General features: G+C 40.6%; 1 protein-coding gene across 9 annotated transcripts in view; it reads left to right on the top strand.

Annotated features, from left to right (window-relative positions):
* The first annotated feature begins 10,448 nt into the window (after positions 1-10,448).
* Positions 10,449-16,833, top strand: part of BVES (blood vessel epicardial substance) — a 28,421-nt gene continuing 22,036 nt past the window's right edge. For 5 of the 9 annotated variants that reach the window (XR_010471273.1, XM_065056596.1, XM_065056603.1 and 2 more), the window contains exons 1-3: positions 10,460-10,676; positions 15,219-15,325; positions 16,037-16,270. Coding sequence is in view for 8 of the 9 variants with exons in the window: in XM_065056596.1 (XP_064912668.1) it covers positions 16,048-16,270 (223 nt within the window). In the remaining variant the exon portion in view is untranslated. Of the gene's footprint in view, positions 10,677-10,774; positions 10,797-14,938; positions 14,959-15,218; positions 15,326-16,036; positions 16,271-16,833 lie in introns of those variants that run through there. The other 4 variants (XM_065056601.1, XM_065056597.1, XM_065056598.1 and 1 more) reach the window with 4 other exon arrangements.

Raw genomic sequence — 16,833 nt, 5'->3', positions numbered from 1 at the left:
TGTTTCACGCAGCCAAGCTGCTCCTGCCAACCATGCCATGTGCTGAAAACCTTACGCTGTTTTTTAACAGGTGAATCAAAAATAGCCCCCCCAGTCTATCATTCTGATAAAATTTATCACTCTATAAAATGTGTTTATATTTAACGTTTTATGTGTTAACAGTCTACAAACTTTAAAAGATTATATCCTAGAAACATAAAAAGACAGTACTCTAGACTTAGACGTAATATAAAGCATCAATTAATGCTCTCCTCAGTTTTCTTGAATATATGGGCTTGTCCCATATATATCTATAAGAAAGCTTGCCTTATGGTCGGTATTTAATAAACTAGAATAATCATCTTCACGTTCAAAATAAGACCAAGGAGTTTCGCCCAGCCAATTTCTGTATCAAGCTTATATTTTTTATTTAAACTATAGCATGCTGCTCAGAAAGATACTTGCTCTGAAGTGATGGGTGCTTCATCACATACTTAGGTAATTTTTTCTTTTTCGTGACTGATGTGTGCCTTAGCTTCAGTCTGGTTTCCAACCATAATCCTCTTTGATGCTTTTCTCTGCTGGAATCAGTTACTATCTGAGATATCTGCTACGATGTGTCTGAGTCAATATCTGAACATACTCTTAGCTAATCTTGTTTAGCTTTTGCTACTGTGTTTTTGGGGCTTTGAGTCACTTTTAAAAATTTATTTCCAGTTTTCCAGCATCTGTTTGAGTCATGACTAGCAGAACATTTCATCCATAGAATTCAGGGTGTATATATCTACAATAATATAAATCCACACAAAAGGACTGGAAGTGAGACAGCAATCCTCAGCCACCCCTTTTTTAAATCCTGACAGCACTTCTAAAATGTACTGTAAAATATGCTCTGGTATGTGACTCATAAGCGAATGTTTTGGGAGAGCTGTGTAATCTACCTAACATGTACTCAGACTGATGTCAGTGAAGTAATACGATCTTTTATATCATATACACCCAGTCATTACAGAGTTTGGCTTGTTCAGCCTGGAGAAGAGAAAGCTCTGGGGAGACCTTACTGTGGCCTTTCAGTATCTTACTGTGGCCTTTTAGTATCTAAAGGGACCTGTAGAAAAGATGGGGACAGACATTTTAGCAGGACCTGTTGGGATAGGACAAGAGGTAATGGTTTCAAACTAAAGAAGGGGAGATTGGGAATAGATATAAGAGAAATTTTTTACAATGAGGGTGGTAAAAACTGGCATGGGTTGCCCAGAGAGGTGGTAGATGCCCCATCCCTGGAAACATTAAAGGCCAGGCTGGATGCGGCTCTGAGCAACCTGATTTAGTTGAACATGTCCCTGCTCATTGCAGCAGGGTTGGATTAGATGACCTTTGAAGGTCCCTTCCAGCCCAAACTGTTCTGTGATTTAAGGATTATTTATAGGTTAGTAAACATTTGGAGCTAGATGCTCTGACTTGAGCATCATACAATTTATGCCTATGTTATTACTTGAGCTCCATAATAATTGGTTTAAGTGAGTAGATACTTGAGTCTGTGCTGCTTTGTGAATTGAGGACACTATCAGTAGATCCTTTGCTTGATCTGCAGTAATTCCCCTTTATGAAATTGTTAAAAATGTAAAATGTGAATAATCTTCTATGGGGGTTATGTCTGTATACTGTTACAGGTAAGAGTGACAGAATCTGGTGCACGTGATGATTTCCTCAGTCATTGGCATCAGTTGATCTTCCAGAGTTTTTATAATTATGAACATTATGCTGGAATCGCCTTTAGAGCCTGCAGAAGGGTCCAGATTTACTGCACAAGTTAAAAAAAATACATGGTCTAGGACAGTACAAAGAGAAAAAAAAATAATTTCTTATAGGTTTTATCCAGGAGGGGTTTCTTTTAAATTTGGCTTGTGGCAAATTAATTTATTGGATACAGCAATGTATTGTGAGATCTTCAAAGCAAGTCTGACTTACTTAGGGGTCCTGGTGGCAAGCTGCCTGCAGTCCTTGGGCAGAGCAATGCCTGTCTCATAAATGCCTTAAATAAGCATGGGACTCACCCTGCAGTTCTTTCATTAGGTAGTACTTGGTTGACTAATAGCAGTATAAGTACAGGTAACAGATTATAAGCGATGTTTTAACTCCATCATGCAACCCTACTCAAAACTACAGAATATCCAGAGAGAATGTATCCCAATGCACTATTATAACTAATAACAATAAGCAAGGCAAATTGTGTTTAGCGAAAAAGATTATTTTATGCTGTTGCCTGTGATAATAGAGGTGGAACTTAGTGACTGAGGAGGGCCAACCCAGTCCTACATTTTCAATAATTAATTGCCCTGCAATAAACCAGCAAATGTGAGAGTGATCAAAGTAATCTCAGTAACAGAAAGAATGGTGGCAAACTATACATATAGATATATGACCTTTGCTAGGATAAAGCTGGGAAAGCTGAATACGTGCTTGGATGAAATTATGTAGGTTTTGCCACACCACAAGAAAGTTAAACGCTTGCAGTGATTAAATAATATATTGATGCTACGTTTCCAGCAGAAAAAAAGTGCTCTACAGTTTTTGCTTATTGGAAATGATAAATATGAGACATGTTTAGGCTCAATATGCATGAAAAATAAATTATAATGTTGTAATGCTCATATATACAGGTCTTGCAAGCCATTTGTTAAAAATGAAACAAATCTGTAGCTATTTACATAGAGGAAAACTATAGAAAAGGAAGAGGTTAATATCTGTTTGCTGAATTCAGACATTAACAGATTAAATATTGCTCTTTCTAGTCCTGTAATAATTGAATACTCATTCTTCTGTCCAAAAGCGTTAGTGTAACAGATATTTTTTACAGTACAACAAAACAACTACCGTATTCAGCTGATTTGTTAATCCCTCCTGAAAATACTTACTTTGATTACATTAATATGCATAAAAATGTAATAGGTTCAGTGGTCCCAAGGGAGAGCACCCATTTTTTTTCTGTTTGACTAATTCCCATTAACTTTCCTTTCTTGTAGATTTTTGTGCCACTTCAGTTTCTGCTTACCCTAATCCTACTTCTATGTGAATCAAAAGCGTTAATTGAACTTAGTATGTAAATCAAGCCACCTCATCCTGATGAACCAAACCACGTAGGTGGAGCTTCATTGATAGGAGTGCATAGGATAAAGGCAGCGCAAGCACAGTCATCTACGAGCCCCAAACCATGGGCTTGCAAAGCCCTTCTCCAGGGGAGCTTTGCAGGTGGTTCTGCCAGCAGAAGGTTTGAACCCATAATCATCATTCTACAAGCCACAAATATTGTTAAGTGTTGTCATTGACTGGGAAGAAGTTGGGACACTCCTAAAAGCTTGTGGAGGCAAAAGGATTTTATAGCAGTTATTCTTCTGCTGTGGGTTCCCAGGCAATTTTATTCAGTTGTCAGTTCCACCACCACAGCTCCTAATTTAAAGGATCTGTGGTGTGTTGTGGGGACAGGACTATTTCCATACTTCAGTGGGGTTTTGATGATAAACAATGGTGAAAGACAGAGGATTAATAACTTGGATACTCAAGTCATATAAATAAAGAACTGCAATAAAATTGTGGTGAATAACTATTTTAGCAGTGAATCTCATATTTTTCATTGCATCCACTAGTAACTCTCCACCCAAGCTTGTCTTGGGCTGAGAAAGACACTGAAGCCAAAAATCCCATTTCATGGATAAATGCTCTAATGATGTTATTGTGTAGAAGTGGTCAGCAGCATCATCTTCTGTAGCAACTGCACATCATAGGCGAGTGTTAAAGCATCTCAGATCTGTGACAAGAGGTGAGCAGGTCCCTGTCCCAGGCAGGGATTTTGGCTGGATGACCGTGAGTACCTGGCAGCCTGCAAAGCAGGGGCTTGGGGTGGGGGGTGAGGCACACATCTCTGTTTAGCATTTCCCACATGTAGGTTTTAGTGGCTTCTAAGAAGTGTACAGAGCAATCTAGATAACCAATGCTGGGTTTGGACTTCCAGACACCAACTGTAGGACATAGCTCCAAGGCTGAGATGCTGGCAGGTAGGCTACGGGGTGGGTTTAAAATATGTTAGATATGACTCTAAATGTTCCCATATACATTTTCTTACACCAGAGTAAATGCAAAACAACTTAATCCGTTACAAATGTGACGCAAGCCAGTTCACATCTGCTAGGACACACAAGGATGAGTGGCAGGAGTTACTGCAAAATAGCTGGAAATCCTTAATATGCTTTCTTCATTTAACTCGTTCATGTTAAAATCCTTAAATTTTTTAGTTAATCCAGTTGTAGCAGGTATTCTATTTTACTAAAAGATTTAGCTTTGATAAAATATTTTGAATACTTATTCTGAATATGAAGCAAAACTGTCCTGTTTTCCTTTACAGAAAGGCTGGATCCTCTCAGATGACCTTTTTAAGCAGATCTCCCTAGTGAGGTGAATGGGAGTACTTCTTAAAAACCAGTCATACAGCACCTCACTCTGGTTTTTACTGGATCTCCATTTTCTTGTTCGGTTATGGCTTTTCAAAAACATAGTGTCCTTTCAGTATATATGTTAATACTTTAAAGAACTAAGGAGTAATTATTAGTAGGAAAAAATACAATAAATATTGACATTCTGAAATCAGATATGGAACATACAACATTTTATACTGTTTTTGATTTTACAAATTATTAGTACTTTTCTCTTTACCATAGTCATTGCTATTTTAGTTCTGAAACTGGTTTATACAGTGGTATATGTACTTAAACTAATCCTACATGCAAAAGCAATAATCATAAATATATATATATATATATATATGTATGTTTATTGTGGTTTGTATCCCTGTTTTTAACCATATCAGGTAGGGGGAGTTCTGTTGCTTTTTTCTTTACTGAACAAAGAAGTAGAATAAACATTCCCCAGAAGACTGGTCTTATTTATTCATTGAAATTAGAGATTTTTTAGTTCTGTATTTGTCTTTACTCTCGCATATCACTCAAACAGTAGCAAGAAGCAGTTGAGGTGTAATGTAACTGCACACATTTTGATATGCATGGCTGAAGTCCAGCATCTGAATGTACAGAGCAACATAGTTGAGGTGGACAGTACATGCAGACAAGATGCTCGCTAGGGAATGGTTCATGCTGACTCTTCTGAAATGCTAGAGGAGGCATTTAATCCAGAAATTGTGTGCTTGAGGTTTATGCTCAAAACAAGGAGTATTTCAAAGACCCTTATTTAGGACTGCTGATCTGCCCAAGTGTATAAACTGCTTCTGTTTGATATTTGGGCTACATCAACTTGTTTCTGTGCATTTGGACTGAACTTGTGCATTCCTGGTTTGCTTTTTGCTCTTGAACTTTTGCTCCTAGCATTTATTTTTGTTTACTTTCTTCCCCAGTATGTTCCTTCATGGGATTATCCATTTCCTCCCCACTCTTGCTCTCCTCTCTTTATGTCTTTTTGCAAGGAAAAAATTAACTTTAAAAAAGCTACCTCATGTATGCACAGTTCTTCTGAGCTAATCTGTTTACCTTTTCTTCCCCCTCAGTGTGTGGAGTATTTTCACGCTCAAATTCTACATGCTTTCTCTGTCAGTTGTTTAAATAACTCCATAGACTCATCTTCTGCCTCCCCTCAGTTCCTCTTTGTCTTCCTTCCTCAAGTTTTTAAGTTAGATTTTTTTTTTTTTTGAGTTCTGTTTGTCCTTCTGGATATGTTGAACACTTGTTATTTAGTTCCCTTTCTTTCTTGAAATAAAATTCTAAATGGATAATCGATATTTTTTTTTAAATCTTAGAAAATGGTATTTTTTAGTGAAGCTATTATGCAAAGTTCTGGAGATTCAAGCCTAGCCTTCACTTCTCAAAAACAGCCACTGGTGAATATTAGAACACACAGCTAAAAAGGACTAATATTACAACAATACATTAACTGCTGTTGTACCAAAGCTGAAAAGCATGCATACATGTATATGCCGGCAATATTTGCAATTCCTTTCGTTTATACAGGCTGTCACATAGGCTCACACAAATTCACAAAGATTTCTGCAGAGAAAACATTATGAGCTATGGTTGAGGTGGATTTACCTCAGGATTAACACAGACATCCTTGTGTGATCATTTTGAACTTTCTCTGCATGTGAAAATTGTCCAAAAAGGGAACAGAGAAATCATATCCAGTTCAACCAGCCCTGCCAAACCCGCAGTAGCAAGGACCCCTAAGAAGTGGGCTGACAGCCAGCAAGGGGATAGATGCACTGCAAAAATCACTGCTTTATGACTTCTCTTCCAATTATGTGTGACGTAAGAGCTGCCTCATGTTAACCAAGAGCAACATGTCAATAGCAACTTGAGTCCTGGACAGGCGATGTGGTCAAAACCTGTCTCCAGTGGTCCTCTGTTTCCAGAAACAAGCAGACCCACTGGGGACAGGCTCCCTGTTATTCCCCACCACCCCGGCAGGGCAGTGACAGGTGTGCCATGATACCAGCCTTAGGAACTCAAATCGGTTTTACAGCAGCCCTCTTTTTTTGGAGAGGGTTGAACCGTGCGTTTTAGGTGGAGCTACAGCACGCAGAGCAGGCCCTTCCAGCAGCAGCCTCGGGAAACGCACTTGTGAGCAGCTCGCAGGCTTGCATGTATTCACAGAAATCACTCACTGAGCAATTCCAAATAATGAACATACAAATTAAATTGTCAGTAGGAGACCACTCATGTATAATTCGGGAAGAGGAATAATTGCTAAGTGTGATTGAATAAATTGTTTACTGTGCACAATTTAGATAACTTTAATAGCAAACAATTTTACTCTGCCCTTACACCTCAGGATTTCGTACCCTTTGCATACAACAACCAGTGCATCTGTTAAAATTTGGATACTTTGACAGATCATTTTAGAAGAAAATTAGATCCTGGCTCTAAGTTTGCAAAACCCGTTACTATAGTACCAGACACTCGGAAGCTCCAGGATACGATGTTTTATATCACTGATTCAAAGGAGGTTCACAAATACATAGCTCTTCTTGTACAAACAGGAGGCATCCTCCCTGCAGATGTGACATGGGAAAAATTGCCAGACTATATTGCAACACATCAGAAAGTGGCCATCAAAGTGTCTCAGGTGAAAATGCACCAGACTGTACACAGTCTTCTTAAATAAACCTCAAGAATATTAAAGAGCTTAGTCAGTATTTATCATTCACAACCTCCAAACTTCCTTCTAATAAAACATAATTCTTGAGGATGCTTTCAGGCAGAACACAAATAACTTTTTTTTTTTTCTTGTGGAAATTATGTGTAATTTTTCAGTTATACGGCACATAATTTCAGCATCTGTGATGAGATTTGTCTCACTGAAATGTGGCAATTCTGAAATATGCCAGCATATTTCATCCCACTCCAGACAGTTGTCAAACACATACACGATTAATTGCTTTCTAAAAGAGTCCCCTTGCATTGTCTATGGAGGGAATTCAAAATATTAGTTTAGAGTAGGCATCTTTTAGCCTGTAGATGCTGAATATGCTTTCTGAAGCTATAAATGGAAACATTTCAGACATCTCACCATTGTCTGAAAATAGCCCTGTCAGCCTGGCACATCTGGAATCCCAGAATACAAAGCATTTGTTCTCTTTAGTGAAAACTTTGCCTAAAAAAGGCTGTGGAATCGGGTTCTCATTTGGATGAGGCAGAGCACTTGCAATTTTACGAAGAGTTACTTTATAACCTGCTTAATGAAGTCTGCCGATGCCCAGCTAGGCTGAACTGGGAAGCAGTAAAGGGAGGCTCTGGTCTCAGCTACCCTTCTGAACTCCTGTCTAACCTCTGCTGAGCAACATCTCCCTGCCCCATCAACAGGCCTTATTTCCCCTGTAATACAGAAAACCATCCAGGCACCAAGAGGTTAAGATGTCCTGTTGAAGATCACAAAGCAGGTCGCTGGAGATAACGAACAAGACTGAGCAATTTGCAACATCCATCTGACGTTTTCTACTATGGATCATTACTGTGGAAAATAACTAAATAATTGGAGAAAGTACTTAAGCTATCAGGACTTTAATAACAGAAGAGAGAAACACAACAGAGAGAAAGCCTGCACCAATGAACAGTTGTAACCCCATTAGACCTGTCTCTGCTAACAAAATGCATCAGTTCAACACCAATCTCTAAAAATTGATCTGCCTATTTGAAGCCAACTCCTCATCAACATACACAAACAGTTTTTATTTCTTGCCTCTGTCAGATTAATTTATATTAGCAGACTTCAATGAGCTTGGACTTTATTGACATAGGAAGCTGAACCAACTCTTTAAGTCTTTACAGTGGTTTAACAGTGGGACACTAAATGGATTTAACTAGACTAGACCATTCTCCTACCATACAGGAGATCTTTGTGTAAGAGAATAAACTATACATTCTACTTAGAGAATGTTTAAGTTATCTATATAACTATAGATAACGTTATTTGTGTTATCCGATATTATCTATGTAACTAAAGATTCTGTAAAATTTTGGCCATTAATATCTGCATAGGACTATGCACTATTATCTACATAAAATTGATGCTAGTCATTCAATTACAAAAAAGGTGTTTCTTCTACATACAGGGGAACCCCACAGCACAAGACTAGACCACATCAAGCCATGTCTATGCTCTTCATCTGCTTATGGTCCTTTTGGATGGCCAGGAGATAGGGGCAGCTCTCAGATGCTCCCTCATTTCTCTCTTTCTGCTGGCAGCTGTACTAGATACCACCATCTACATTACCCACACAGATCTTACTGATCTGCTGCACAGGGGAAATGTTGTTTAATCATGAAGATACTGAAGTATAAAGATCCCAAGTGACTAGTTTCAATCAGGACAAAGTTCTACACCTTGATATGCCTGCAACTATTATTAGTTCATTGCCAAGCTTTCCTGACTAGGATTTTCTGCATTGGGTTAAGCAGATACTGTTTATCACCGAGGCTCCCCGCAAAAACATAGAACACCTGGAGGGTAATGAGAGAAGTATGAAGACTATAAGAGACCCAACTACTACAGCAATCTGTGTTTCTCCAATGCACAGGATTCCGTAACATGCTAGAGAATGCTTACACCTCAGTCTAGATTTGTATAGGAGTCCTCTGCCAGGCTGCCCTGTGCTGCTTTTGGAAGCTACTTGGCTTTGCTCCAGCAAGCATAGCTGAATATTATCAGTCTCAAACACATGCTAGATGCTATCTCTCATGACCATTCCTGGGTCCATGCTGTCCTGACTCGCTCTTCCTGTTCTTTTTCCAGCTGGCTTACTCTGCATATTGGGAAAGAGTGAATACATCCATAAGAGGAAACACAGTCCCAAATCAAGTCCTTCATAATAAATTCATAATATAGTTTGGAAAATCAGGTCTTACACCAGGCAGCACTTTTCATTAAAACCCTATTAACATGGCACACATCACTGGAAAGATCCAGATCTCTTCTCCAAGATATAGAGGCAAGAACAACCATACCAACAGCTGGAGCCTCCTGGAACACATGTTGATGTGTATAAACAGTTACTTCAAAAATCATTCAAGATTCTATATTATTCTTTCTAAAAATATTTAATGCTGACCATATGCCCCCAGCTGCTGAAAAAAAAGCCTCCCCACTTTGTAGATAGCTCGTCAGAATGTATTGAAATATATTTTCTGCCTTTGCAATCCTCATTTATCACTGACAGTCAGGTTCTGGGATGGGATGGGATGGGATGGGATGGGATGGGATGGGATGGGATGGGATGGGATGGGATGGGATGCCCATAGACTGTATCTGCAATGCCTTTCATCACTGATGATACACATCAACATTCGGGAGATGATAGCAGGCTTGGTGGCTACTATTCCTGTCCTGCAAGAGTGACCGTGCAGGAGAGGGCTAGACAGGACATTGGCAGAGCAATCTGGTGACATGCAGGGACACAAGTGACCTGCTTTGGAAGCATATAATTTCTGTGAGCTGTCGAACTGCCACACCAGCAAAGCCAGCAACATTTCTTAAACATTATGCTCGTGACAAAGCAGCCACAGCAGGTGCCAAGTTGAGAAGAGCAGTTTTATAAAGGCTATTGTGGCTTCTCGACTCACCATATAGGGGAAATACCGCTTGCCAGGCGTTTGGGGAAGAATTCAGCTCTTCTAATTTTAATCACCCAAAAGTGAGGCGCCTTGCCGAAGATCTGAATTCACCCTACGGCAAATGCAAGCGTCTCTGGGGGGTAATCTGCCTCACATTTTTTTGCTGCCTAAGTTGGGCACTGCTCAGTATTCGCGGGCTTCAAACCGTTAGGGACTGGGGGTGATGCTCTAAGAGCCAAACGGGGAGAACGGGCCAGGCTCCCAAAACGCTGACCCCTCGCGCCCCCCGCCCCACCCTGCACCGCCCCCTGGCGGCCGCACTTCGCCCCGCAGCCGCTCGGGGCCGGCGGGAGGCGCCTGCGCGCTGCGGTCGCTCGGTGTCGGCCCCGGAGCTGGCGCCGCCCGCAGCCTCCCGCCGGCTTCTGCCTATTTTAGTCACAGCGGCGGCTCGGTAGCTGTAGGGGGGACGTAGTGCTGGTGGTGCCGGGAGCGGCGACGAGCAGCACACTGAGTCTGTTCTGTTCGGACGCGGCGTCCGCCGGGCGACCGGGAAACTTTTCCGAGGGCGTGGGCAGGGGCACGGGGCAGGTAAGGGGCGCTCCTGCCGCCGTGCGCTGGCGGCACCGGGGGCTGGGTGGACCGCCCTGCGGCGGGGAGGCCGGCGGGCGTGAGCGGCCGGAGGGACGGTTCACCTGGGCGGCGGTGGCGGTGAGTGCCTGCGGCTGCGGGCGGGGTCCCTCTGCCCCCGGGGCCGGCGGCGGGAGGGGTGGACGCCAGGCTCCGTGCTGGAGCGGCTTTGCCGCCGGCGGCTGGACGGGGCGCGGGCCCTGCCCTGGTCTCTGTGCTCCCCTTTCGGGCGCTCCGGGGCTCGCAGTGTCTCACCGCGGGCGCAGCTGCCGGGCGCGCTCCTGCCCGCCCCGCTCACGGCCCCGACGGGAACGGGGGCTCCGCCGCTGTCCCTCTCGCGGGCTGGCACTGCCTTGGAAATAACTCTTTGCAGGGTAAAGTGACGGGTTGCTTGCTTTTGTTTTTATTGTTGTTTTTATTATTATTTTTTGAATAAACTGTGGTTTTGGTGTTTGTACGTCGTGGGCTAAAATACAGCTTCGGAAGCACGGGGGGAAAGCGGGGCTGTGGGGTGACGGCTGCGGTCGTGTCCCCAAACTTGGGCTTTCTGCCCATCGGCGTGTGACGGGATCGAAACGGAGGGTGAGCTCAAAGGCACTTAACAAATTTCCAGTGCGGTAGTACAGCTACGCTGCTGTTACGTTGAGTGTATGTAAGAGCATTTCTCATGGCATGGATGTTTTTGTTAACTGTGCTCGATAAAATTGTTAATTTTTCTCTTGAATAAAGTGCAGAGTGAAACTTAACAATTTTCTGTAGTTAATCACATATATAATGGAAATGACTTTGCCCCGAAGAGAGTATTGAAATACGTTTTTTCTTATACCACTGTTTCATTCATTTCTACTTCACTATAAAACGGAAATTGGTAACTTAAACTGTAATTAACTTCATTATGCTAGCACTTACAGTTTGTCTTCTGCTCATGAAAGCAAAGAAATTGCCTAATTTCTCGATGCAGCTTTTGTGCTACAAGACCACAGAAAAGTAGTTAAAGTTCTACAGATATGGTTAAAAACAAAACAAACACCAAAACCTCTTGATTTTATTTTCCACCTTTTTATTTTCTTTAGACTCACAAAATCATCTATATAAATGGTGGACTGTAACAAGCAAATCTTTAAGATGCTCACTTGAATAATATGGAACAGTAAAGCTGTGGGATACGAATAATCTCAATAAAAGTGGATGACGATGTGTGTGGGACATTGCACTGTCCCGTATCAGTTTGGCTGACCTGTTCTACTGAAACCAACCGCTTGAAACTTTTATGCTAAGTCCATCTTCTGTAAGCGTTGTGTGGGTGTCCATAAACCGTCTGTTTTATTTTAAAGGCATCTTTGTGTCTGAATATTTAGGGACTAAATACCTCTAGGGATGGCTTTCGGAAGTATAGCTTCTTGTATAAAGATGCCCTGAGTGCAGAAAAATCCTGGAGTAAGCTCACCTCATTTATGGTCTGAGAACTTGCACTTTCAAATGTAAAAACTATCTATTACCTTAAATCTCTATCAAATTCATGCAGGAAGAAAAAATGGGCCTTTTTTGGCTTTGTTGTTAACTATACTAATTTCTGATAGATTTAATATTAAGCATCACTGAGTGGAGGTTTCTTTGTTTGTTTTTCCCGTTTGAACAACAAGTTGCTGGAGTATTAAATCAGCTGAGTATTCAGACTCTTAGATCAGTAAACCTAAATCCATACGAAGTAAAAATTATTGGATATTAAAAATATTATTTCAATTATTTGTCTTAAGCTCCATAAAACATACATTTCAATTGACACTATTTCCCTAATTTTTCCAAAACTGTTTGACCGTGTTGGTTGCATTCTTAACTTCTGATATTAATATGTCTTCATTTGTTTAAGATTAAGCATAAGACTTTGAAGTCTTATACTGTATCAATCCTTAGCACATATAACCCTAAATTAAAGTTTAAAAGGCAAGATTCTGTATTTCCAAAATTAATTTTTGAGTCTCTGAGATAGCAGAGGGTAGGAAATTACAATTGCTTGTTCACCTGTTGAACAGTAGATTTTTTTTGCTAATTCTTCAATATTATTTGACAACAGTAAACATCAGGGCTAAAGAATTGGATCTAAAAATTATGGAGTTATTATTTTGAATATTTGTCTTTCTGTTGTTACCTGGAGTTAAATGTTTCAGGTTGGAGCTTGTAAGTCTGTCTGCCTTTTTTGTTTGTTCTCAAGCAGGGTCCCTAGTTGAAATTGATGGGCAGCTCTCCTTCAGAGCCGGTGTCACAATCTGTCCTTGTGTCATTTTGCAGTCAGTATCAATCTATTTCTGCCAACTTTAAAATGCTGCATTGACAGAGCAGTTCTGCAGCTTTCTACTGTTTTCTAGTATGTCAGGGGAGATGCAATGTTCGTTTGTGAGTAGTAAGTTCAGATGTGTTCATATAAGGACTTCAAGGTATTAAAGACAAAACTTATAAAAAATGGAGGTGGCTGGATTTAGGTTCTCATTGAGGCAACTAAGTATATGGCCCAGACTTTCAAAATCATTGAACATCCTGTTGTTACAACTGTGGGCACTTTATTTTCGAAGGCTTTAAACAACTTACTGGGGAAACCTCTTTGTATTATGACAGTTTATTGCTGGTGGGTTGTAGCATCAATATCTGTGGCTAATGCGGGGAGTGGTGTTTTGGCTCAATTGTGAGGAAAATGAGATTGTCACATGCTGTATAGTTGATTTGGCTTGTTGAGTTTCCAGTTTCAAACATTGCAGCCAAGTCTTAAAGAGTAAGGTAGCATCTGTTCTCCTAACAATACAGTACAAAATTTTGCTATTAAAAAATCAAGCACCGTGAAAGCTTTGTTGATTTGTAATTGAAAGCAGCTGAAGTTACCTCTTGCAGCCCGTTTTGATCTTGATATGAGTTGATGGACTTAGGGCTGTTTCTGCATGGGTACGTGAGTTTGGTTGCCTTGTTCTGTTACCACATGTTGCCATGTCAAGTGGTGCTTTTGTTTGCAGATGTCTGGGCAGTGAAAGACCGACTGCAGGTAGAAACTCAGCTCATAGCTTTCTGCAGAAGATCTAGAGATCCTGCTCTTCCAGTGTAGGGAGTTAATATTGTTTGAAAACAACAGGAGCACGATGATGAGACGTGTAAGATGAGCACAAACACAGTTATCCAGTTAGCAATAATCTTCTATTTATGAGTGCATTAAAATGCCAGTCCTGCAGCCTGACTCCCTGTGTGAGTGGCTTGGTCAGGACAGTGGAGCTGCTCTCCTGGCTCTTGTCACTAAGTTCAAGTGAAACAGCTGAAGAAAAATAGATGCTTGTTTGCATGGTGCCTGTATGATTCCTGGAGTGTGAATTTATTTGGGCACTGTGATTATTGGTATAACAGTTTAGTGTAGAATTTCTTTATACCACCCCCCACCCCCCCAATTTTAATCTTTGTGAATAACTAATGCAGGAATCAAAAGAGGAAAGTGAGCACTTATTTCTTAAGTGAATTATATATTTGGGTACAAACTAGATACATTTTTTTCTTTGAAAATAGTGCTGTGCATAACTGAATAGAAATTATGTCTGTACTAGCAATCGATCTTGCAAAATGCCTCTGCATATTCTATAGTATGCCTTGGCTGTGACAGGCTCTAGACATCAAAGGGTTGAGGTTTTCTTCCCGATTTCTTTCTTCCCACTAATTTAAAAGACTAATTAATTTCAGAAATTGTCCAGCTTGCTTAGGCCTTGTGCATGAATTGATTGGGGGGAAGTAATAAAAAGAATGGGTGAAACTGAAGCAACTGAAAATTACTTCACAACCCAAGAAGCACTTTCAAATAACAGAGAAATGCTGAGCCTGTTCCAGTTTGCAGGAAATATTGAGTGTATTAGCTGTGACTCGGAAGTCTGAGCAGATGAATTACATGACAGTTCATAAGCACACACGGCAGGGATGTGCACTGTATAAAATTTACCTAAGTGTGAATCCCACAGTGTTGTATGTTGTGAAGCCTGTTTGCTCATGCATGTATTTAATTAACGAGACTCAAGCTGAGCTCCAGACAATCTCTACTGCTGCAGCAGTGGGGGACCGTATGTGCCTCACTGGAAACAGAGCTCTCATGTGTTTCTGACAGCCTGTCTAGAAACAGTCATATCCCTCCAGCTAGGAACTGCTCTGGGTTGAGACCTTCTGGAGTACTTGTAGCACTGGCTGCAGTTCCCTAAAGAGACCAGCTTTTAAAATTTTAAAGGTATTGTCTTGAAATCTTCCAGTGTGTCTTTGTAGTTTCTTTTTAGTAGGGATTTTTTACTTTGTGTTGGGAAGATATTTACACACAGATTATTTTTTTTTCCTTCTAATTGGTGTGAAAAGAAAATATGCTAGATTTATTATTGTTACAATAACAAATCCCTGTGTATTTTTAGATTAGAAGTCAGCTTTTTTTAACTGTCTCGCTTTCTCCAGGAGTTCTACAGATAACTAAGTGTCTTGCAAACTTGCTCTTACTAGGTAGACCAAGTGGCTTCCCTGAAAGTCTTGCAACCTTGTCGTAACTTGGCAGCCTGACCATCTCCCTTTCTCATTTGGTGGCACCTGATCAACTAGAAGGAGAAGTGGTAGGGTTGGGTTTTTTTATTCTGTTCTCAAAAGTGGTTTGAAGTTTTTTTTGCCTACTCTGGTTAATATGTACAAGATGATGCATGGCTTAGGAGACCTCTGAAGTATCCTGCAAATACTGCAAGAAAGCCAGAAGCTGAGATTGTCTTTGGTTTTGATTTTTGTATGGTTTGTTGGCTTTTTTTCTTTGTCAACCTAGCAGCACGTGTTCCTCCTTTAAGACCTTCCATTCCTAATTTAGAAGAACAGCTTTGTATGCCGTAAGGGAGACTAGCACTACATAAGCCTTATTTTCTTTCAATTTTCATCTGGCTTTTTAATGTCTCTTAAATATTTACTTTGCCTAAGATTGCAGACCCACAATAAATGGTAGGCTGAAATGTGATATTTATTTTGTGTAGGACTAGGAAGAATAGATAGGATGTTGTACTGAGCAATTACAGCCATAGCAGCTAGTGTTTATTTGCATATGGTCCAAATTTTGAAATGCACCCTTCTTCGAGTCTAGTGCATAAGTGAAAGAGATAATAAAGCATTACTGAACTTTAGGTCTAGCTTGCCCTTTTAAGTATTTGTAGATTTATTTTTTTTCACCCAAGAATTATAATGGAAAATATATCCTGGGAAGAGAGAAAATAACCTTAAAAATCCCTGTGTATATCTAATATATTTCAGTTTAATGTCTGGTGTTTTTTCTTTCCTCACTGCAGGAATCTCCGCAATGAATACTACAGCAATGAGCCCACTCACTGTTACTCCACTAAGTTTTATTCCAGACTTAAAAAATGCCACCCTTGTGCCTTTCAATGAGACTGCATGTGAAAACTGGAAAGAGATTCATCATCTTGTTTTTCACGTGGCAAACATTTGCTTTGCAATTGGACTGGTTATTCCAACCACTCTGAACCTTCATATGATTTTTCTGCGAGGCCTGCTCACCATAGGTAGGAGAATTATTCTGGAGAGATTTGTGACTTTCCTGTGGCAGAAATGGCAGTTCATTGCCATTGTGGAGCTGGTCCCTTCAGCTTATGACGAAATTACATCTGATATTCATGGTCATTGTACACTGCTGAAGGTGTCTTTGGTGTAAGGGAGGGGTCTGTTCTGACCCTGACATACCTTTTCTATGTACATAGCCTCTTAAAATTTCCCAGAAATGTAACTTAGAAACTCAAACCTATGAAGATGCCAACCTGAAAATAAGTGGACCCCATTTACTTTGTGTGTGACTGGCTGCTTAAAATTCATTAAATTCCAAATTGTAGTTCAGTCTATGGATCCTTAAGACCTTAATTTTAGGTTTAAAGTAAGTACTGGGACTGTGTATTGGCTGCCGTGCTGGTTTAGTATGTCTGCAGAAGCTGAGGTTTTCTTTGAGAAGCCTGATGTCAGCCCATGTGTTCTTTAGATGTGGGTTCAAACACGTGGCACTCGTGGGTCACTGGCATTATTTTCATTGCTGATATAGAAGCATGGGCTTTCAATATGGAGTGCAGTCTATGTT

This window comes from Columba livia, chromosome 3 (genome assembly GCF_036013475.1).
Source record: "Columba livia isolate bColLiv1 breed racing homer chromosome 3, bColLiv1.pat.W.v2, whole genome shotgun sequence".
In the NCBI taxonomy this organism is placed as follows: Eukaryota; Metazoa; Chordata; class Aves; order Columbiformes; family Columbidae; genus Columba; species Columba livia.
This window is presented reverse-complemented; position numbering and strand designations above follow the sequence as displayed.